The 24,428-nt window shown below is 39.9% G+C and overlaps 1 protein-coding gene and 1 non-coding gene across 2 annotated transcripts in view; both read left to right on the forward strand.

Annotated features, from left to right (window-relative positions):
* The window catches only part of LOC134665918 (dedicator of cytokinesis protein 4), a 109,625-nt gene that overhangs the window by 32,147 nt on the left and 53,050 nt on the right, over window positions 1–24,428 (forward strand). Inside the window, exons 5-12 of the mRNA XM_063522976.1 lie at window positions 6,458–6,572; window positions 7,301–7,588; window positions 10,409–10,621; window positions 11,681–11,780; window positions 13,307–13,542; window positions 14,219–14,378; window positions 15,212–15,335; window positions 18,561–18,712. Of these exons, the coding sequence (XP_063379046.1) occupies window positions 6,458–6,572; window positions 7,301–7,588; window positions 10,409–10,621; window positions 11,681–11,780; window positions 13,307–13,542; window positions 14,219–14,378; window positions 15,212–15,335; window positions 18,561–18,712 (1,388 nt within the window). The remainder of the gene's footprint in view (window positions 1–6,457; window positions 6,573–7,300; window positions 7,589–10,408; window positions 10,622–11,680; window positions 11,781–13,306; window positions 13,543–14,218; window positions 14,379–15,211; window positions 15,336–18,560; window positions 18,713–24,428) is intronic.
* LOC134666377 (U1 spliceosomal RNA) lies at window positions 20,841–21,002 on the forward strand. The gene has a single exon (XR_010098496.1). It is a non-coding gene; the product is annotated as a U1 spliceosomal RNA (small nuclear RNA).

The raw sequence follows: 24,428 nt of genomic DNA on the forward strand, positions 1-24,428 counted from the left end.
ATCAGCCATTTGACTTCTATCTTACGTGCTAGAAGACCTGCTTATGGATGAAGATATCTTCCGTCCGTTCCCAGAAAAAATATTTAATTTGTAGGTACTCCTTATTCAAATGGAAATAAAATAAAGAAAGATGCTAAATGTATATTTTTTTATTTTATTAACAATAATATAATTAACTTGTAATTTTTTCTGAATTTATTATAAGATAACTTACATATTGCATCAAATGTGTGGGTCTGCTGTGGGCTGTGGGGCCATGTCATTGAATAGGCATCTGACCACATGTTCAGAAAACCCCGAGATTTCCGGTTGATCACACAAAAAAAGTACATAGTCTTACAATAGAAGAAGGAAGAAGGAAGGGTATTCTGGACTCTTCATTTAAAAAAAAATGCAGGGTTATCGTACCGGCTTTTTCCAATAATACTTGTCATGCATTATTTCGTTCCCGCAAAACGACAACGCAAATAGTACATATTTATTCGTAATATAAGCTGAAGCGGTTGATTATTTGGCGTCGTCCATATATAACATATTTAGATAAGATAAGATAGTATTTATTCAGTAAAACTTACACTAGTTTGATTTTTACAATGGTAACTATGCAGTATATAATTAAGTAATAGGACATTCATATATTTTCAAATTCACTTTATTACGAGTATATTAAGTAGGTAAAGTTAAAACATGGTTAAAACTAAAATTCCAACTATAATTTAACACCTAACTACTACTGTCACATTTGGAATGGACCCCTCTCCCCCTCCCCCTGTTGGTGTGACGTAATATGTGGATGACCCCTCTCAGTGTGTCCATATCTCCTTTCATTATAATATTTTTAATACCTTGAGCCAATCGCAACAATAGTATTTTATCATTATGAAAGCTCGATGAACTAAGTGCACCTTGTTCACCTTGCCCCTTTGTGTACAGTGTTACAAATTCCTTTCCGATCTTTTTAGTTTTTAGCCGGGGACTTAACTATGTTTAAATTTAATAAACAATAAGATTTTAACGATTTTTTTTCATTTATACATGTGAGTGGTTATTACCACAAAGCATATACATTTAGCAAATAATGACAGCGAACAAAGGCCCCTAGGGCTTAACTGCTGCTGCTGCTGTTAGGACTTATTTACCTAAAGTGCCTGTTATTTTGTCTAGCTGGAAATGTGTTAATGTTAATACGTGTCAACGGTCATGCGAATCTGTAATACCCGGTTTGGATCATTTTATTATTTACTCGTAGATCTCTTCAAAACTTTCTTATTTTAATTAATTAATTTAATTAGGTAGTTATTTGGTTCACCGCGGGGAGTTAAAAAACTAATAAATTATCCATTTTATGCACTGATTTCAAAAAATTATCGGATCTGATCCGATTATCCGATCCGATTATTCTGAGCGCGCATGGTGAAATTATTTTATTATTTTCAAATCACTGATTCACTTCGACATAAAGTCGTAAAGTTGATTTTACGATGATTAGCGACACCTCGTAGGCATACGTATACCGGGTGTGGCCTGTAACATGAGCAAATAATTAAAACATCGATTGTACTCCTCAAACGGTGACACTTTTGTTCTACAACTTTTAAAAATTATGAAGTATTTAGACTCCCTATTTTTCATACAAAATAAATATTCTCTTCAATGGACGCCATCGCCACGCCATATTATTGTGATTGACGTTGCTTGTCACGCCTTAAACATAACGAAATTCGCAATACATTGCGTCTTAGAATAAACTTTAAAGTGTATTAAAAATCAAACCACGAGTTATTTTTAAAAGTCGCTGAACAAATGTTGGTCAGTATGAGGAGTACAGCCTACAGTTTAATTTTTTGCTCATATTACAGGCCACACCCGGTATTAACTTGAAATTGGTCATAATTTATATAATAGCAATCGATATTATCTGGTATAGATAAGATTTTTATCCCTGCCCGTAGGTACTGTAGAATCATGTCATATGAGTCGTATCATTTTGATGACTCTTAGTAAACTGTTCTTAGAGCAATACCCGATTTATTAAAGCTACAAGGCCTTCAAGTTACAAGTTTGCAGGTGTAAAGGGGTTGCAGGCGATGTCTAATGAACTCCCGTGGACGTCAGCTACCGCTCCGTTATTAGTCGGTTGCAGAACGGTAGCCAACCAAATACGAAATAATAATCATCGCATCTCGAATAAAACTTTATCCCATGATAGTTTATTGCTACTGTAAAAAAATCGTCAGCCAGCTATATCAAGTTGGAAAGACTGGCCAGCTGGTCACTGCACCCCAATGGAAATTGTGTGATGATCGTTATTGTAACTTTATGAAAATTGTAACTTATAGCTTTACAATCACTGTAGTTGCAGCAATGTAATAAAAGTGTTATCTGATGTCTATCTAAATATCTTATAAAATGCGCCCTTGCTCATCATTACAAATTTTGATCATGCTTTCGCCTTACTTATTTCGTCTTCCATTGCTCACGGTTACGTTTAAATAATAATTTAAGAACTATACCTACATATTCGGATAATACCACTTAGATTGGATGGCAAGTATGCCGCAAGCTTTGCCAGACATCTTCCAGTGTCGCTTGACTAACTGGTTTGGCGACCTTTCCGTTGCACACCGATCGGTCCCATGCCACGAGACAATTAGTCTTAATCTCAGTATTAGTCATACCCTGGGATAAGTACCTATATATTTTTAACAGAAATGTCTGGTAATGGTTTCCGTAATGTAACTTTTCCGCAAACCTGCGATGGGACTTGGAATGACATCAAATTGGTTTTTCGTCTGCGTCTGGATGTTTTGCTGATGTGTGAAAAGGGATTTCTGCAACTCAGTTCTTCATTATACCTACTGAGTATGTATATGAAAACAAATAAACCGCAAGTACTTACCTACTCAGCAGCAATCATACTTATTTTAGTCGTTGGAATTTAACAATCTGAAAGATTGCATCATCATCATTCGATATTTCAAGTTTTTGGCTAAATATGGAAACAGAAACAGGTCTGGCTTGGCGTGTCTACAGACGACGGAAAGGCTCCGATCTCCGATCATATTTGCATGAACACCGGCCGAGTTAGTGAAGCACATAATTAGCAAATATTTGACCTCCATCACGGTCTAGTGTCCAATAGAGAATGGAGTTTTGAGGTTCTTGGTCGTTTGCTTATATCTATAAAATACAAGATTTTTTATACCTGTTATTTTTTGCATTGGGTCATTGACCAGATTTTGTAATCTGACAGCCGAAAGGAGTCATCTACTAAGTTTTTGCTACATGCTTAGCCACTCACTTGCTTGATATTTTTCAGTGACCTCTATTATTATAATAAAATAAGGGTGACAGCTGGTAGCTACAGTTACCAAAAGCAAGTGAGTGGTTATTTACTTGGGAACAAGCGTGACTTCATTAATTGTCGCCTTGATTATGCGATTAAGAAATCATGATAGCATCAATTAGTGTTCAGTCTCAGTGTCTCCGACTGCGGCCAATTTACCGTAAATTGGCTCGCTGCAAAATGACTATTTAACATCCTTTCTCGAAATCACATTTAATAATTCCACGATTTCACATAAAACACGGTTAATTAAAGGGTCTACTCAAATGTTAGTTTAAACGTGAAAGGTTTAAGACTGATATTTGCCTGTTCCAGCGCCCTTTTGAATGAATCGTTGTCGCAATCTATAATGAACTTTAATTCTTCGTGATAGATTTTGTTTTGGCATGGTGCAACGCAGGGATCATCGGTGTGCCAACCAATACGCGACTTGATTGAAAGCTCGAACTACAACGTCGGTTACGTGACCGATTATCCTCTCATTTGGCCTTTAAAATAGTTTTTCTTAAATAAATTACTTAGCAATTTTAGGCGCATAGTCTTTTTGTAATAAGGACGGACAGGAAGATTAATAAAAATAAGAGGAATTAGTTGCCGCGCACTATTAAATATATAGTGCTAATAAGTAATACGTATAATAACCATATTCCAAAAATGGGTTTGCTTTATCAACACCTAAAACACTTTATTACAACCTACTGGTTATTAAAAATATGTAGGTGTTTTTTTTATAATATAGGCATGTTCTTACTGGTAACGTAATGCGATGACCCAGCGCGGCGTCATATTAAAGTGATTTGCAAAAAGCAATGCAGGTAATGTCACGTAATTCTTTTTAGTCATCTGAGAAGAATTTTCCTTCAGCACTTGCAATGCATCACACCACTGAGGTACATACTAGTAGCTATGTACCTAGGTGATGTGCGATAATAAAAAAACAATTATTTCTTACTTTTTAGTAAGATCAAGATTACACATGGGATTTTCGGTCTCTAGATTTCCCACCGACCCTGTTTATATGACGTGATATGAACCTACTCGTATTTAAAATCCCTTGAGCCGTTTGAGTTGTTTTTTTGTTCATGTTAAAGAATTTGACATCCTACCATTACAGTACGTTCAAAAAGCATTAGGTACAATATCCTGATTTAATGACGATAGGAATATTTTTGCCATAATTCACTATACCTTATTATCCGGACAGAAACACCAATATTCGCGATAAATACGATGCGATGACCTAACAACGTAGTGTTTAAATATTTACCCTCTCTTTTTTTATTGGCCCAGCCTAAAGCGGTATCCGGTTTAATAATTCTTCGAGACTTTGTCGAGTGATTCATTACTCTCTCACAGCCTTTTCGTAGACAGGTTACATTGCGGTTTTTTTTTTACAAAGAATTTCGATACGACCGCTTTTGCATATCAAATTGGTATTTGAATATTTTGAATGCTGTCCAACGCGAAGCTATATTTATACGCATTTAAATTCAACGCATAACGTTTCTTTATACATGAGCAACACGAATCGAGTTTTGTCTTAATATGAACTAAATATTTTCAAATGATTGCGTTTTAAAGCTTTTAACTCCGGTTTCCTTTAAAGGAAAGCGTTTAAAACTACATGGCTAACGGTAAGTGTAAGAAGTAGGTATTCTGACCTGCTTTTTCCTCATTAGGTAAGTGCATTTTGGGGTTCCCAGACCACGGTGAATGAATGCAGATGACACTTTGGCAAGTGAATAACGCTTCTGCTAATTACATTTGTTTTTCTTCAAGCAAAACAACATCATTAATCATTAGGTTCAGAAATCGGTCGGCTAATATCTATACGCCTATAATACGCCTACGACTTTATCAAAGGCTTCCTAATACATTAGACAGAATGGGGACACTTGCCTTTATACGTACCGATTAGAGATGAAACTCAGACTTTTTAGGTTTCATTGCCCAAAAGATAATAGTTACATAATAGTACCTAAATGCCAAATATGTAATTTCAAAATGGAGCAGCATTAGTAAAATACACTTTACAACTCATAAAGCATCTAGCTGTCACTAGACCAATCCCTTATAGATCTAATGGCTCCTCTACACGATGGGCCAACGCCAGCCACTCCAAGGGACGCATTTATGCGTTAGAGGGAGCAAGTGATATTGCTATCTCATTCTACTGCATGGCTGCGTCCCTTGGAGTGGCAGGCGTTGGCCCATTGTGTAGAGGAGCCATAAATGTGTTTTCAATGTTTCCATCAACGAAATTGTGTCGTTTCTATTTATCTTGTTTTATTTTTTAATACTTATTCGTCTTTACCCTAAAAGAAAATACATACTTAAATACAAATCGTATAAATATAATGTCACTCGGGGCTATTGACTAATTAGGAGCCCATGGGCCTTATCATGAGCCTTACCATGGTAAGGAAACGGAAAGCTCGGTCACGGCAGAAGAACCTCAATTGCAACAATGTAAGCGCAATTGCAAAAATGACCGCCCTTGTCTCCACTGACCTAATGCATCTATCGCACTTACCCTATGAGCAGCGGCATTTTAATTATCACACACGACCCTCCAAAATTGTAGTTTAAATTGCTTGAGTAAGATTGACAATCCATTGTCAATTTTAAACTGATGCCGGCGGACCGGATAAGGGCCAACTTGCAGGAAAATGCTTATAATTTTTCAATTTGTTTTATGGCCTATTACGCCTAGAGACGCAAGCGTCATGTTATTATCTACATGCCGAGTTAAGGACACAGTTATTTTTTATATGCATTTATAAATAAGGATCCACAGAAACTCATTGAAGGGTTTTTAGTTTGGCCGTGAAAAATCTGCCTTTCAAACACCTGATGCTAATCGCCTTTGTACTTTATAGTTATGCACCCTAGCATCTATATTATGTTTAAGATATCACGATATTCACGATCAGTTACGCATAGTAATTTTACCCTCTCTTTTAACTTCCTTCGTAATTCATAACATTATTGTGCATTGTATACCTATACCTTCTCGGTGCAATATCAAATTGTCTTCATAATTGGTGTTCCTGAAGTGCAGGGGCACTTATAAGGCATATGTTAAAGTAGGTATTCTTTTAATTGTTAAAGGAAATTGGGCCTGGAGCTGGTGCCACGGCGGGGTGCAGCGGCGGTGGAGCCAGAGGACATGAGTCTGGTGGAACTGTACAGGGTACACGTAGAGAGTGCCGAGCGCGCCGCTGCGGTACGTATATCTTACCACCGAACCACTTACGGCCAGAGGCACTTAGGGTTCAAGCATACTTGGTTGTTCCATACTAACGCTATGAAACATCCAATGTAAGCTGGCTAAAAAGTCTCTGTTGTGACTGTACCTAACAACTTAAAGACGCATGTTGGCTTTAAGAGATTTGTTACTAAAACCAACGTGTAATATTTTTGTCTATTGCCTAGCGTAAAAATAGACCTTGCTACAGATAAATAAAACGCTCTGACTTAAATGTGTTGTGACAAAATATTTAGATCGGCAATTGTATAAATCGCACATATTTGTTAAGACATGTTATTGTCTCGGCGGGCCGCTTGTGAATTCATTAGTTCATGCTCAACGGATGCGCACCCAGACAAGGATAAATCCTTTTGTGCTCGAATTTGCGTATTTAGTGAATGTAGCTGAGTATATTCCCAGCTGAATATTTATTTATACACAGGATCATACGCTATACCCAATACCTTCGGTATGCAATTTATACAATTGTCCTAAACTTGTATTCACATTTAATGTGTTATTATCTTAGCACATCTCGGTCGCAATCATATAGGTACATATTTAGCGAAACAATAATAATCATGTACAGTAAGTAATTTAACAGTCTTATACTAAGTTCAGTATTTTTTTAAACCTCCTCGCTCCTCCTAAACGAAACATTTTCGTAAAGCACTTATGATTACATTATGTGTTACTGTTTATAGTGGCGTGGGACCCTGCGCCGCGCCGGCGGATCAGGCAGCAGCTTCAACTCTGGAACCCTCACAAACACGAGTCTCACCAACGGCCCCACCACAGTCCAAAGCCATCACCTCATGTGCAGCATGAGGGACTTCGGCCACACAGCCGGGGGTGACGAAGCGGAACTGTTACTGTGGTTGCACGATGCGAGAAGAGCACAACCTTTGTCAGAGAGGTTCAGAGTCCGGATAGCGAGGGACGGCTTCTCAAATTATGTAGACAGACTGCACGCGAACAGCACCTTATTTGCAGTAAGTATAATGATAGATCTGTCTTATTCGTATCACAGTCTGAAGCCATTACCTCATGTGCAGTATGAGGGAATTCGGCCACACAGCCGGGGGTGACGAAGCGGAACTGCTACTGTGGCTGCATGATGCAAGAAGAGCGCAGCCTTTGTCAGAGAGGTTCAGAGTCAGGACAGCGAGGGACGGCTTCTCGAACTATGTAGACAGACTCCACGCGAACAGCACCTTATTTGCCAGTAAGTATAATGATAGGTCTGTCTTATTCGTATCACAGTCTAAAGCCATCACCTCATGTGCAGTATGAGGGACTTCGGCCACACAGCCGGGGGCGACGAAGCGGAACTGCTACTGTGGCTGCATGATGCGAGAAGAGCACAGCCTTTGTCAGAGAGGTTCAGAGTCAGGATAGCGAGGGACGGCTTCTCAAATTATGTAGACAGACTTCACGCAAACAGCACCTTATTTGGAGTAAGTATAATGATAGGTCTGTCTTATTCGTATCACAGTCTAAAGCCATCACCTCATGTGCACCATGGAACTTCGGGCATACAGCCGGGGGTGACGAAGCGGAACTGTTACTGTGGCTGCATGATGCGAGAAGAGCGCAGCCTTTGTCAGAGAGGTTCAGAGTCAGGATAGCGAGGGATGGCTTCTCAAATTATGTGGACAGACTGCACGCGAATAGCACCTTATTTGCAGTAAGTATTATGACTGTTTCAGCTTGTCAGAGTCTAGAATCACCAGCATCACCTCATGTCGCATGAGCGACTTCTTCGGCGGAGATGAAGCTTTATTTTCAGTAGAAATTAACTATAATTTGTAACATTGAGAAAAACATAAATGTTACACTCTTTTCTGTAATCATAGTTTCCTTTAACAACCAAACGATTTTGTTTTAAGTATATATTTCTGAATTTTATTGAGAACAATTTGAATCAAGTATTTCTGATCTTCATTGTATTTTATGTTAGTCATGTAAATTTTATTTGTGGTTAAGGTAAATCTCATTCCCGTTATGTGTAGTCATTGACGTGAAATGGGAATAACATCTCGGTAAAAGCTGAAGTATTAAGGAAAAGTAAATAAATTAATTATTTTAAGTACCATGTTCGTTATAAAATATTGGCTGCACAAAGTATGTATCACACTATTAGTAGGTATATATATTTTAATACCTAAAGAAGAGAATTGCTCTTCATTCAGTCATTCTGCCATAGATATGATGTGTATATAATTTTTCTACTTAGATTTTTAAGAATGCCTATAAAAACAGCGGATGCTATGGGGACACATAGAAATCAGCAGGTATATGATGGACGGAGTTATCCAAGCGATAAAGCACTCGTCAATTGTTAAAACCGCGTGATTGAAAGAGATAATTTTATTATCACGCTGTCACGTAAACAAATCCGTCTATCATTTCATCGGAACAGGACTCCATCAATATGCTTCTTCTTTGTCCTCGCCTTGTCCCATTTCAGTTGGGGTCGGCTCTCCTAATCAATCTTCGCCAGGCCATTCTATCCTGGGTCGTCTGTGGATCTAATTGGGCTGACTTTAGATCTTGGTTTATTTTAGATGTCCACGTGTCTCGGGGCCTGCCTCGTCCTCTCGGTCCGGTTTCAATGTCAAGCACTGTTCTCGTCATGTGCTCTTTTGGGCGTCTCATTACATGGCCGTACCACCTCAATCTCGACTCACATATTTTCTCCTGAATTGGTCTTACTCGGAAGGTACCGCGTATGTACTCGTTTCTTACTTTGTCGAGCAGAGTAACGCCTCCTGACCATCGCAGCATTTTCATTTCTGCTACGTGCAGTTGATATTCGTGCTTCTTTTTAAGGGGCCAACATTCAGCACCATATAGCAAGGCTGGTCTGACCGCAGTCTTGTAGACTTTTCCCTTTACCGGAATAGGCATCTTGGGGTCGCATAATATGCCTGTAAGTTCTCTCCACTTTATCCATTCGGTACTGATGCGGTTCGAGACGTCGGGTTCTATGGTTCCATCGCTTGTCAGAATAGAACCGAGGTATTTAAAGGACGTAACCTTTGATAGAGGGGTGCCCTGCATATGTATGGTTGCGTTGCTCGGAGACTTTGAAAAGTTACAGTGCAAGTACTCTGTCTTATTTCTGCTTATTTTCAATCCAGCATTTTCCAGAGCTTCTCGCCACTGCTCTAGTGTTGACTTCAGTTCTTTCGGATCTTTGCTAACAAGTACTATATCATCCGCGTACAGAATGTTCCATGGTGGCTTTTTTTGGATATCAGCAGTCAGGTAGTTCATAACCAGGTTAAAAATAAGGGGGCTGAGGGCTGAACCCTGGTGTACTCCCACTTTTACGTCGAACTGTTCACTGGTACCTGCAGGGCTCCTTACCTTAGTTTTCACCTCTTTGTACATGTCCGTCACCAGGTGGACATACCATTCTGGTACGTTTTGAGCTCTCAGCGACTGCCAGATCAATTTCCTCGGTACGCGGTCGAATGCTTTTTCGAGATCTATGAAAATCATATGCAGGTCGACCTTGTTGTCTCTGTTCTTCTCCATTAGGATTCGGGTTGAGTGTATAGCGTCGATTGTGGACTTTCCGGCTACCGACTCCATCAATATGCATATTTATTAAAATTAATGCATCTAAAGAATTATATTCTTTTTATTTCAAAGAAACTATCTATGTATAACATATTGAATATAAAATAACTTAATAAAATAAACTAAAACTACAAAGAAATTAAAATTAATACTAAAATAAAAGAAACTGAATTATATTGTTGGTTCTTTGCTTTTTCTTAACACTACAACATGTTAATCCCCAGGACCTGTCAGCGACGGATCTCTCCCGCGAACTATGGCTGGTCGCGTGGGTAGTGCGGGTCGGGCGCTGGGCCGGCGCGGGCGGCGGCGGCAGCGGCACGGGCGAGCGGCGCGGCCCCGTGGCTCGCCGTCCGCTCGGGGCCGGGGTGCTGCCGCTGACGGAGTTCCTGAGGCAGCCGGTGCAGGGATCGACGGAGAAAGAGTACACTTTTAAGGTAAGATTGCTGTGGCGTGGGTACAAATGTGCAGGTTCTGGGCCACTAGTGGCAGCGGCGGCAGAGGCACGGGCGAGCGGCGCGGCCCCGTGGCTCGCCGTCCGCTCGGAGCTGGGGTGCTGCCGCTGACAGAGTTCCTGAGACAACCGGTGCAGGGCTCGACGGAGAAAGAGTACACATTCAAGGTAAGAGCGCTGGCGCGTGGGTTATGTGTAGGTTCTGGACCGGTACTGGCGGTGGTTGCGGCAGCTCAGGCGACCAGCGCGGCTCCGTGATTCGCCATATGCTTGGGGCTACAGCCGCAGGCCACAGCTAATATCGTGACCTGGGTACTTACGAGTAAGTTGGGGCAGTTAGTATACCCTACATAGCAGCAGCCATAACATTAAAAGGGGTCGACAGAGAAAGAGTACCTACCTACACTTTTAAGGTATGAACGTACATACTTGACTACACAGAATTTGACTGCCCTGTAGCTGGATAGGCTATATTGGCGGATAGGCTTACACGAAAACCCACCAATAGACCTAATGTTATCAATACGATAAGTTAGTAAGTAGGAGCGGCGAGTGGGGAAAGGAGCGGCGAGTCCCACACACCGTGCGTAAACGCATTCCCACTCCGTCAAAAAAAAAAAAGGTGTATCCACTATCCGCAACCAATGTGGGCAACTATTCCGGGACCTATTTATGTTCAACACATTATCTGACATTTCGTGAAACTTATTGGAAACACAATAAGGTCTACTAATAGTCGCTTTTAGTTCATATGTTTGATCACTGACCTGACACATTTATTGCTTCACAAATTCACAAATTAACACCGACGAAATCTATAAACGGTTGACCTGTATTAATATGACCGCACTGATTGTCAAAGACAAAAGAACGACTTACCGACGATTTTATTAGGGCCAATCAACGTTTTCTTGTGGCATGTTTTAACACCGCGCTTTGCCATGGTTACGTGTTAGATAATACATAGTTGAGGTACTTCAGACTCTTTGTATGAAAAACATTTGTTTGAAAATTTGTCTCACGTATTTGTTACCGTTTTCAGGTATACCAAAGCGAGGAAAAAGACTTTCATCAACTACACGATATGCTGATTCGCAAGCAGACTAATAAATGTAATGTTTTACCTGGACAACCGAACTATGGTACGTATTAATATCGTACAGTCGCCATCAGATATATCGGAGCGGCCAAGGTGCTCACAAATATCTGAACACGCCTCTATTGGCAGGGAGTTAGTGTTCAAATATTGTGAACACCTTGGCCGCTACGATATATCTGATAGCGACTGTACGTACGGCCGTTGTAAGAAATGAACTGTGTGATCAAGCATTCAAACGCCGATTAAGAGATTTTTTTGTTGAATAAACCGTTGTATTCTGTTAGTGAATTTATGAATGATGTATAGATTTTGACGATCCACCACGGGAGATATTATCTTGACATTATTCTAAAATCTTATCTTTTCACTTTTAATTTGATATTTTATTGATTATATTGCTGTGAATTGAAAGAAGAATTACAAACGCTTGGAGAAGATTTTGGGGACTTAAAGAAGTTATGAAAAGTGATATGCATATTAAGATTAAACAGAAAGTTATGGATACCTGCATCCTCCCATCACTGACCTATGCGAGTCAAACATGGAATTTCACAGTTTGTAACAAAAATAAGATTAGGTCATGTCAAAGAAGTATGGAGAGAAGTATACTCAATGTAAAAAGAATTCAAAAAATATCGCATACATTAATTAGAAAGAAGACAAAGGTCACAGACGCCCTAGGTCACTGTAAGAAATTAAAGTGGCGGTGGGCGGGACACGTCGCTAGGATGACAGACAACCGATGGACTCACAGACTGACCACTTGGAAGGGACCATCAGGTACAAGAAAACAAGGCAAGCCCAAAGCGCGATGGACTGACGAAATAGTGAGACTGGCTGGTGATCAATGGATGCAAAAAGCTAATAATAGAGACGCTTGGAAATCACTAGAGGAGGCCTTCGCCTTCGAGTAGCGAGGGGTTCTTACATTATTAGATACTATAAATTAAGTATAAAGATGTTAGAGCGTAGAACTGGTTTTGTAGAAATAGGTTTATTTAAAAGTGTGTAATTTTATTTTTTTTGTAAGAAATATAAGGCTTTTTTATTTTTATTTTTTATTTATTTATTATTGTTGTGACATCCTTGTTTTTCACAATCATAATATGAATTCTTGTAGATTGACATGCCTGCAATTTATAATGTAATCTGTATTATGAAATAAATAAATCTATCTATCTATCTATTTCTTAAAATATGTAGGTATGTTAGGGTGGTATTCCATTCACCGAAAAACGATTCGTAAATATCAAATGATATTTCGTACATAAGTTCCGAAAACTCTTGGTACGAGCCGGGGTTTGAACCCGCGACCTCCAGATTGAAAGTCGCACGCTCTTACCGCTAGGCCACCAGCGCTCTCGATACTAGCGTACTAGATCAACTAGATGGCGTTGCAAATATCATCTCTGGAAAGAAGATCACTTGTGTAAAAAAGAGTCGTTCGCTCAGAAAAGGAAAATGATATGCATAATCCAGCGTTCGAAAAAGCTTAAGCTTAAATTATAAAAACTGTATAACGGTGTATTTGCACTTAATTCAACGATATTGTAATATTTTTATTTCCAGGCATAGTAGTAGCTTTACGACTGCTAACCAACGCGGGCAGCATCAACGAAGCGGTCGCATCAGGCGCGACGGTGACAGCCAAACGGGGCTTCCCTGACGTCATCATGCCCGGTGACGTCCGGAACGACCTCTATCTGACCTTAGAAAAGGCCGAGTTTGAAAGGGGAGGGAAGAGCACAGCGAAGAATGTGCTGGCTACGGTCACGGTGCATGATAACACTGGACAGGCTATTAGTGTGAGTAAACTAAGGGTGGTATTCCATCTGTCCAATGTCATTGCGTCTAACTCTCTCATTGATAAAAATGTGAGACAAATACACATAGGACATGTGGAATACCACCCTAATGTATAAATTGTGGTGCGACAGAGACAGCCAAACGAGGCTTCTCAGACATAATTATTCCTGAAAATGACCAACCCAGACAGACTAATCATAAGAGTAAAATTAAACCTTTCTTAGGTTAGAAATATATTTTCTTACCTGATAGATAAATAGATAGAACAAAACTGACAAAACACACGGATTTTGTATCTGAAACGCTTTTAAGAAAATAGTAAAGTTTAACCAAGTCCGTCAATAGATGGCGCTAGTAGTGATAAGTTTTAAGACTCTGTTCCAACAACTCACTTCTCAATATTGGCTAAACAGAATCTTTAAACTGTCCGTAAGTGGTAGGTAGCGGTACTTTACATAGCATACGTTTTTTATAATGGTTCTTTATGAAATTGGCGAAATAAACTAATGTTTTACCTAAACGCTTGGAACAGCTTTTTAAAAACAAAGACCATCAAAAGATGGCGCTAGTCGTCCCAAACTTTCAAGCATATTTCGATCATTTTGTTGTTGTGTATTACTCGAATAGATTTTTAATAACTTAAGCGTAAATAAATCTAGTTTATCAATGTTTTAGGATTGCGTATGGGGTGCGAGTGGCAGTGGTGCGACACTGTACGAGTCACTAGTGCTCTACCATAACAACAGCCCAGCGTGGGGCGAGCAACTGCGCCTCACAGTGCCACTGGAGACCTTCACACTGGCACACGTTCGCATCGAGTTCCGACATTGCTCCAGTAAGTGCTGAGTCTAGCTCAACATCAGCGTAGCTCTGTACGAGTCACTAGTGATGTACCATAACAACAGCCCAGCGTGGGGCGAGCAACTGCGCCTCACAGTGCCACTGGAGACCTTCACACTGGCACACGTTCGCATCGAGTTCCGACATTGCTCCAGTAAATGCTGAGTCTAGCTCAACATCAGCGGAGCGCTGTACGAGTCACTAGTGCTGTACCATAACAACAGCCCAGCGTGGGGCGAGCAACTGCGCCTCACAGTGCCACTGGAGACCTTCACACTGGCACACGTTCGCATCGAGTTCCGACATTGCTCCAGTAAGTGCCGAGTCTAGCTCAACATCAGCGTAGCTCTGTACGGGTCACTAGTGCTGTACCATAACAACAGCCCAGCGTGGGGCGAGCAACTGCGCCTCACAGTGCCACTGGAGACCTTCACACTGGCACACGTTCGCATCGAGTTCCGACATTGCTCCAGTAAGTGCTGAGTCTAGCTCAACATCAGCGTAACTCTGTACGGGTCACTAGCACTAGTGCATAAGTTGCATATGTCTATTGCAAAGTAGACAAAAACTAAATACGCATTACGTGATGCAAAATATCGTACCGCAGTTTTGTCAGTTAGATTGTCCTTTTGCTTTACAATGCCATAACCATAATGGTTGACAGTCTAGCCATAGGAATACCGCATAATCTATCCCTACATCCCCATCTAAATATTCGTGATAAACACACAAATAAATGGCCTAACAGGATTCGAACCTGCTTCGTAGGCAGGTTCACTACTGACCAGGCTATGAGCCCATCATTAATGTATAACTAATGAATTGCAGCACGCGACAAGAACGAGCGCAAGCTATTCGGGTTCTCCTTCGCCCGCCTGATGGAGGCGAGCGGCGCGACCCTACGAGACGGCGCTCACGAGCTCTACGTGTACAAATGCGACGATCCCACCAAGTAATCCATTTGTATTGCGTACATTACGTCAAATATATGTTTACATCTTTCGCCCTATTACAAAGGAATAAGGTACAAAAGTGTAAACATATTTTTGACGTCGGCTGTACCTCACAAGTGCGGATGGGTTGTTGTCCTAAATCTGGGCTAAAATCAACGGTCTGATAGGGTTAGGATATCTCGTTTTGTATGATTTGGCAAACCTCTACAATACAGTATAGAAATTTTCTCAAAAATGGACGGCAAAGTCGAATTTGCCGTCTAAAAAATAGGTCGCGAAGCGCGTAGTTTATGGTCAGTCAAAAATTAAAAAGTTAAAAACATTGCAGTCTCGATTTTGGGACTGCAATGTTGCATACAAATTCCATTATTTGTCGAGTTCCAAACTTTTTAAACGTTGAAATGGCCATATCAAATGAAGGCACAGGCCCATTAAACAGCCAAACAGATGATTAGTACCGCGACTATTTAGATGTCTCAAATAGGTTGGCGTATTTTTGGCAGAAAAATACACTTCTATTTTTTTATTAAAAAAAATAAAAAGGCGGCAATGGCTTTTTTCTGTCAAAATATATATGTAAGAACGTTGCTTTTGTAAAATATTTCTATGATATTTATATTTCTTGCACCATTTTTGAGAAAAGCACTATATATGACTCGGCTGGAAGGCTACTTGCTGGCTTCGGATTCAATTAAACGGACTCCCAAGGTCGTCCGTTTAAAACGAATCCTCAGCCTGCAAGTAGCTACTTCCGAGCCTCGACAATAATGTACTATTAAATAGGTGCCAAATAAATAGGCATCCAGAAAAGTACAGAAATTAATTTCTGGTTGCAATAAACCAAGTTGCCCAAGGTTGAAATAGATGGCTATTTCATTCGAAGTCTAGTAAATTATTTACACGAAAAGGGAGGTCGATAAATAACCACAAATCGCAATGTTTAGAAATATAGGAAAAATTTAAGTTAGTCACTGTCTCGCTTGGCAGAGGGGAGGCCTTTGCCCGGCAGTGGGACACCAAAGTAGAGGCTAACAACAAAAAATCACTGTCTCGCGCGAGACATTACAATGGAAAATTGCTTAGACTACTAACGACATCTATTGGAGGACTTTGTTAAGTTTGTATTTCAATATTTTGTTTCTTGGAGCGCAGGTGTTCTTAGGCTGCCGTGATCGCTTTCTCTTAGTCCGGCCATATACTCGTTTGCCACCAATGGATTAATAATAATTTTTAAGAAAAAAAAACCGACTTCTATGGGGCCCGGTGAAAGATTATGGTAGATGGTGCACTATGTAGAAAAGGAGGTAAAACCAGTACCTACTTTCTAGTAGCATTTCGTTTCCGTAAGGGTCGTAGTTATCTAGCCTAACCTAACCCACTTCTCTGATAGCAGTTCGGTTCTGTGAGGATCGCAGTTCGAACCTAATCAAACCCACTTTTCTAGTAGCATTTCGTTTCTGTAAGACTCGCAGTTCTAACCAAACCTAATCCACTTTTGTTCGGTTCTGTGAGGATCGCAGTTCAAACCTAACCTAACCCACTTAACGGCGCATGCGGTGCGGTGTACGGGAGTTTGAACGGGAGGGGTTTGGCATCATCATACCCACATTTTATGGTAGGTAATCATAGTGGTTTATTTAGTTTAGGTATCATAGTGGTTTTCCGGGTCTAGGTCCGGGTCTCTGAGTCAGAGTCCGGGTCCGAGTCCCGGTCCAAGTCCGGGTCCGGGTCCGAGTCCGGGTCCGAGTCCGGGTCCGAGTCCGAGTCCGGGTCCGAGTCCGGGTCCGAGTCCGGGTCCGAGTCCGAGTCCGGGTCCGAACCGGATCCGGGTATGAGTCCGGGTCCCAGTCCAAGTCGAAATCTAAATTCGAAATCACCAAACATGTACTATGCGTCGTTGAAGAGTTCTGTTCTGATCATCATCAGCAGTTCCACTTCATCAAATGCGACAGTTTTTAATGTAAATGCTTGATTTTATGATGAAAATACAAAAAATTCTATACGTATGCCTTTAAGATTTGAGGAGTTCCCTCGATTCCTTATGGATCCCATCATCAGAACTCGAGCTTGACAGAAATGTGGCTTAAAAACTAAACTTGCTTAACAAACATAACGAAGAGGACAAATCGCCAAACGTGAACTATGCGTCGTTGAAGAGTTCCGTTCTGATCATCATCAGCAGTTCCACTTCATCAAATGCGACAGTTTTTAATGTAAATGCTTGATTTTCTGATGAAAATACAAAAAATTCTATACGTATGCCTTTAAGATTTGAGGAGTTCCCTCGATTCCTTATGGATCCCATCATCAGAACTCGAGCTTGACAGAAATGTGGCTTAAAAACTAAACTTGCTTAACAAACATAACGAAGAGGACAAATCGCCAAACGTGAACTATGCGTCGTTGAAGAGTTCCGTTCTGATCATCATCAGCAGTTCCACTTCATCAAATGCGACAGTTTTTAATGTAAATGCTTGATTTTCTGATGAAAATACAAAAATCTCTATACGCATGCCTTTAAAATTTGAGGAGTTCCCTCGATTTCTCATGGATCCCATCATCAGAACTCAAGCTTGATAAAATTGTGGCTTAAAAACTTAACTTGCTTAACAAACATAACGAAGAGGACAAATCGCCAAAGGTGAACTATGCGTCGTTGAAGAGTTCCGTTCTGATCATCATCAGCAGTTCCACTTCATCAAATGTCACGTTTTTGAATGTGTATGCTTGATTTGTTGATAAAAACACAAAAATCACCATATGTATGCCTTTAAGATTTGAGGAGTTCCGTCGATTCCTCATGGATCCCATCATCAGAACTGGATTTTGACAAAAACGGGACCAATCTGTATGCATATACATACAATCAAAAAAATAATTTTCAAAATCGGTCCAGTAATGACGGAGATATGGAGTAACAAACATAAAAAATAAAAATAAAAATAAAAAAAATAAAAAAAATAAAAAACATACAACCGAATTGATAACCTCCTCCTTTGGGATTTGGAAGTCGGTTAAAAATACAATTAAAACGAAAATATATTTTTATTTCAAAACATTGTTGGACTTAACTCTGTAACTAGCGCCATCTAGTTCTAAATTGTGACAACAATTTTGTACGCTATATTGTTTCCCATCGTATTTTCGCAATTTTCTATCTATTTAAGTATTTACCTAGACTTAGTTATAATTTTCAACATGTGTCAACAACCCTACTGTTTCAGACTAGCAACAGCGAGCTACCTATCGCTTCCCTCGTGTAGTACCGACGCTGCCCGTACGCCCACTAACGGCGTCGTGGTGTCTTTCCAAAGAAGTTCCAAAGAAAACTGTACCATCAGCACGCTTTTATGCTCTACTAAACTGACACAGAATGGTAAGTTGTTAATTGCTTTTATATTTAATTATTAATGCACCCTTCCAAATGTAATTTTATTTAAGAGCCCTTCAACGTGCACACTAGCGCCACTATTGAATCATCGTGATTATTTAAATTTCACGAAAGATATTTAAAAAAGGAGGCCGCTACGGACTGTATTGTGTATTTAAGTACCTTTTGAATACATCAAACTAGTTTTTATGTTGCTGGATTTGTCAATGCGTCCAAAGTAAAAATGGCCGTTTTTATTTAGAGTTCCTAGATCGACGAATCCAGCAACATAAAAACTAGTTTGATGTATTCAAAAATACACAATACAGTCCGTAGCGGCGCCCATTTTTAAATACCTGTCGTTAAATTTAAATAATCACGATTATTTAGCAGTGGCGCTAGTGTTCACGTTGTAGGGCTCTTAACACAATGACGTTTATAATTTTCATAGAAACACAAATCTGAATATTCATCTCAATTTCAAGTAAACCTAAATTAGCCTGAGGCATTGTTCCCAGGACACTGGCCGCACCCTTCCAATGAATACATAAAATATGAATTTAATTATTTATGTTGGTATTTCATCTGTCCAATATCTTGACCCAATTTTTTTTTATGATGTCTGTGCATCTCACTATCTTACTAAACAAAATTTTAGACGCAAGACACCTTTGGACAGGGGACCACCCTACTATACTAGACAAATTACAGAAATTACAAAGAATTCTCAATGAAATAAAAGTGAGTAATCATTTGTTACAATCCGCTCAATTATAAAAAATATAATTATTAGTACATTATTGCAGAGGCCGGGAAAGGGCAATTCGTGGATGAGTTTCGATTCGAGAAAGAAGACGAATCCACGAATTGCTATTCCTGCCGAGGCATATATAGTGCTTTTCTCCAAACATGCGAGGAAATAAGCTAAAATAATTATTATTTAAGCATCCAGCATCACTCAAATCAAACCTTCACATCCAAAATGTCAGAAATAATTTCCCTCTTTAATTAATTTTTAAAAGTTAAAGGCCCAAACTTATTCTGCCATTCAGTACCATTCAATATTCGTTCATTCAATATAATTGCGCAATATAGTTTGTCAAACCAACTTTTCAGTCAGTAACAACCAGGAAAACTACACCCATCCTTTTCTTTTGGGTGCTAGTACTAGTGTAAGACAAAGATAGTATGATTCTCTTTGTCTATGTTTGAAATGAGAAAGTCCTTTGACAAACTATGTAAGCTTTATGAACACGGATGAGATTTAAAAAAAATATAAAAATAATCTTTGATTTTATTAAGCAGTATTCGCACGATCATACACGTGAAATGATAGCTGATCGGGTCGTGTAGAAGCGGCTCGCGGCAATAATAATTGGCTGTTTGCGTTTTTTATTATTAAAAAGTAAAAAACACTACAGTAATAAGTTATTACTGTAGTGTTTTTTTACTTCCCGTCCGCTAGAACAGGACAGCGATAGTTTGATGTTTTTTAGTTAGAGTTTGACATTAACGAAGAACTTCCCGTACTATTTTTGCTACAGTAAGCACCACATTTCCGAGCATATTGGAGAAAAATAATATATGTAAAATATAACTTCAACGCAATTATTTATTTTAGTATTAAATTTCTCATAAATTGTACATAATTCCCTGTTTGGCCCGAATAAATGCTATCTTGAATTAATTTAGCGTTATGTACAACGTTTACTGTGAATTTAGTTTAAATACATAAATTTAATAATAAAATATAATACATAAAATAATCCACTTTTAATGAATATTTCATTATAGACTAACCCCCTTAAACAAATAGTTTCAGAGTTCATAACTGTAACAAACTGAACCATTCACACGGGTTTAGTTTTTTACCAATTTGACAAAAAATATAATTTTAAATAAATTCTTTATTATAATTTAAAAACCTCAATAGAAATCCTACCTGTTTTTGTTAATATTATATTTATATTTGATTGTATTTACGTGTCAGCAATTTTTTTTAGATTTGAGTCTAGCCGTTTTTAATTCCAACATTTGCCGCTAGATGTCACTGTACCGTCCGCCTCGAATCCTACTTCGCGGTGTTAAGATTTTTCCTGCGTTAGTGACCTCCCTCGCCTAACGTTGTGAAATCATACTTACCTGGCATAGGGGATACCGTGATCAAGAAGGCGGTTCCCCCAGGGCGAGACTCTTCCATTGCACTGCGGTTGGGTTGACCCTTGCGATTATCCCTAATGTGGATAACTCGGATGCGTAATTTTTGGTAGTGGGGACTGCGTACGCGCTGTCCCCCCCGTAAATCTTTAAAATGACTCACCAGGTAAAATGAAAATGTGTCCGTAGTCCGTCCGTGTAAATTCGTAAATGAGTGTAATTTGTATTCATATTGTGTAAATTGGATCGGAGCGACATCGTACTGAACGGATATCGACGGCGAAGTTACAGTCGCCATCAGATATATCGGAGCGGCCAAGGTGCTCACAAATACATATCTTAACACGCCTCTATTGTCAGGGCTTTAGAGTGCGTGTTCAGATATTGTGAACACCTTGGCCGCCCCGATATATCTGATGGCGACTGTACCATGAACTCGTAACTAACATTTTTAGTAATACACATTTTTATTCATTTAGTAAAATTTTTAGGAGTTTAATGGTACATCGCCGTCGATATACGTCTAAGCACTGATCAGTGCGAATGAATTTAAACCTAGTGTATTAAACAATGGATTTAAATTCAAGCGCACTGATCAGTGCTTAGACATACGAAGGGTTAAACTATCAATAGTGATTCTTGAGGAAGGTTTAAGTGTATAGACTCAGGGGTCGGACAAAAAGTGCGGATGACGTAAAAATGACGTAATCTTGCACACAGGATGATGTTTGAGTTTGTATTTAAACTTCCGTGTCACGTACCTCCAAAAACGGAAAATTGCCACAATATTCGAGTAAAGATGACATTTTAGAGCGTTTTCTTAAACATTAGTAAATATAAATTTTAGCGAAATATAATCGTGAAGATACAATAGCTAAACAATAACGAAGTCAATTTATTGTTCATCTGATTGACAATGTCAGTCAAAAACGTACGTTTACTCATTTCAAGTGGCGATATCGTTTAATAAAGAGGTTGATAAATGATAAGTGATAATTGTTTATGAAAATCAAAAATACTATTTGAAATCATCCTATAAGTGGTTTGACGTCATCCGCACTTTTTGTACGACCCCTGTGTATAGTGCATTTACCCCTGCGTCAAAGGTGTATAATTTGATAACCCGTGCGAAGCCGGGGCGGGTTGTTAATTGATTGATAAAGTTTGATGCGCATCACTTTATATCTATTGGCGAACCCTACACGTCAATAAATATTGTGATAATTATCATGATATTTATTATGTATCTTGGGCTGGATCACAGCACACCCTACACCATCAATATGGATCGCGTCAGTACGAAGCGTTCTTTGTTTGTACGAGGCAGACGTGATGGACTCTAGACAGAGAAAAATTACTGACGCGATAAATATCAAACGCGACTCTACACGCAAGATAAATATCACGTTCCAGGATCTAGGATCAGATCACAAGCATTTCCAGAAATCCAGCGAAATATTGTGATCCGTCAATAGGTAGGGTAGTGACTAGACATGTGCGCCGCGCCGCCGCGCCGCCGCCGCCGACGATTTTTCCACGCCGCCGCCGCCGATAAATTTGACCGGCGTATAATCGGCGAGGGAAATTTTGATACCTATCGTGTCTTATTCCATGTTGCCTTCGAGCAACACGGAAGGGAGGCGGCATTCGCACTATTTCCCCTCTGCCGAGGTACAAGATTAGCGCGTCAATCTAATCTAGCGCGGGTAATAAAACTAGTTGCACTTGGATTTTTCACTAGACCGAGTCCAGACGCGCGCGTGAACACTGCTGCACAAAAATGCCTGTTTGCTCGGTTTTTTGTTATAAAAAGAGGTCGGGGACGTCAAATTTACAAAAAGAAAGTGTTACATTTCACATGTAATATTTTTTTTTACATATCATACGTTTAATTACATTTAAATACAATTATTATATTTTAGTCTCAAGTAATTGTTGGATTTATCGATTTTGCTCGCTCAGTACAAATTGCGGATCGGTCGAGCGACAAATCCGACTTCTCATCTCTCAAAATACAATGACATACTTCAACGGAAATGTGTTAGTGTGCGTGTTGTGACACTAGTCACTCGTCCGTACACAAAAAGAGATCGAGGTTTGCAAGATTTGTCTTTGACGTGTGTCATTTTGTATGTATTTGTGTCGTCATTACAGAGGGCCTACCGCGAACCACGTTCGACGTGTTGCCACCCTGTCACACTTACGTATGAATTTACAAGTGCCATAGAGAGGCAACACGTCGAACGTGGTTCGCGGTAGGGCCTCTGATTGGATTTTGTATGTAAGTGTGTGAGAAGTGCGACTGTGTGCACCTTCCCCCCGCGAAAAATGGCAGAAAGATTTGTACGGTGAGATATCGCTTGGGCCCCTCCCTTCCGACGTGTCGGAAGCCGGTGTTGCTCGAAGCATGTTGCGTAGTGAGTAGTTAGTGTCAGAGGTATAATTTAAAGATCCTTATGCTTTTTCGCTTATTATTTGCTAGTGAAGCATATTAGCATAATTTTTGTTGTTGCGGTGTTAGCTGTGATAACGATTTAGCGTTAATTTAAACAAGATCTTGTTTCTGGATCTCAGGTTATTATTTGATATTTTATCGCACAGCTTTTTTGTAGAACGCATTTTGTTTTACATCAATAGTCTCTTTATTGTCAATTTAATCAGTGAACTAAAGTCAAGAAAATAGCAGGTTCATATCCTAGGACATAAACATGCTATTTTCTTCTTAGAATCTCCAGCAAGCTGCAATTGTGTATTTTATGATTTCTCGTATGATTCTGGTGACACGCATGAGGGTCATCAACAAGACATCAATGTCATCATATGATAGATATGATTTGATTTATTTATTACTGTTAGCTTGGAGGTTAGGGGGCAGGAAGATAAACAAACGTGCTCGCTTATAGAAGTCCTGTAATCGACTGATCGGTCGGCCGTTGGACGCAGCCAACGGTACTTAGCCTATGCGTACATACTTATAGCTACAACATCCCTCCACCCTTAGCCTAAAAATATTTCTTATAATTAACTACGTTGCGGGGCCGTTTTGATGGCTCATGAGATGGTCGGTCAGAAAGACCCGTAGAAGCCGCCGCAGTGTTCTGCGCCGGCGGTGGCGGCGGCGGGGCCGCGCCGACCTGGAGCGGCGGCGGTGCCTCGGCGTCCTGAGGGAGCGCAGGATTCGCAGGGGCGACATGACTCTCGGCACTGGTGGCGGCGAGTGTCAAACCCTCTTCGCAGTCGGCCCAGTTGTCGGAGGCGACAAGGTCAGGTGCTGCCGGTGCATGCACCGTCGAGGTGGATTCGGCCTGAAGTTGCTGACTGGAACCCGAAGACGTTGGTGACAATATGATGGCCGGCATATCCATCTCATTCAGTGAAAGTTGAGCATTATTACCACTCTCTCTTTCGCGCCAACTCACAACGTTCTCCCCTTTATATTTTAAAAGTTGATTTGAGTGTTTTTTTAACACAGTATTGCAACCGAGTAAGCTAACTAGGTATACAGTAGCACCGAGTCTTTTTACTATAATACCTTTCACCCAGCTCGTTTTTTGAGCTTTATAAA

Source organism: Cydia fagiglandana, chromosome 7 (genome assembly GCF_963556715.1).
Source record: "Cydia fagiglandana chromosome 7, ilCydFagi1.1, whole genome shotgun sequence".
NCBI classification, from domain to species: Eukaryota; Metazoa; Arthropoda; class Insecta; order Lepidoptera; family Tortricidae; genus Cydia; species Cydia fagiglandana.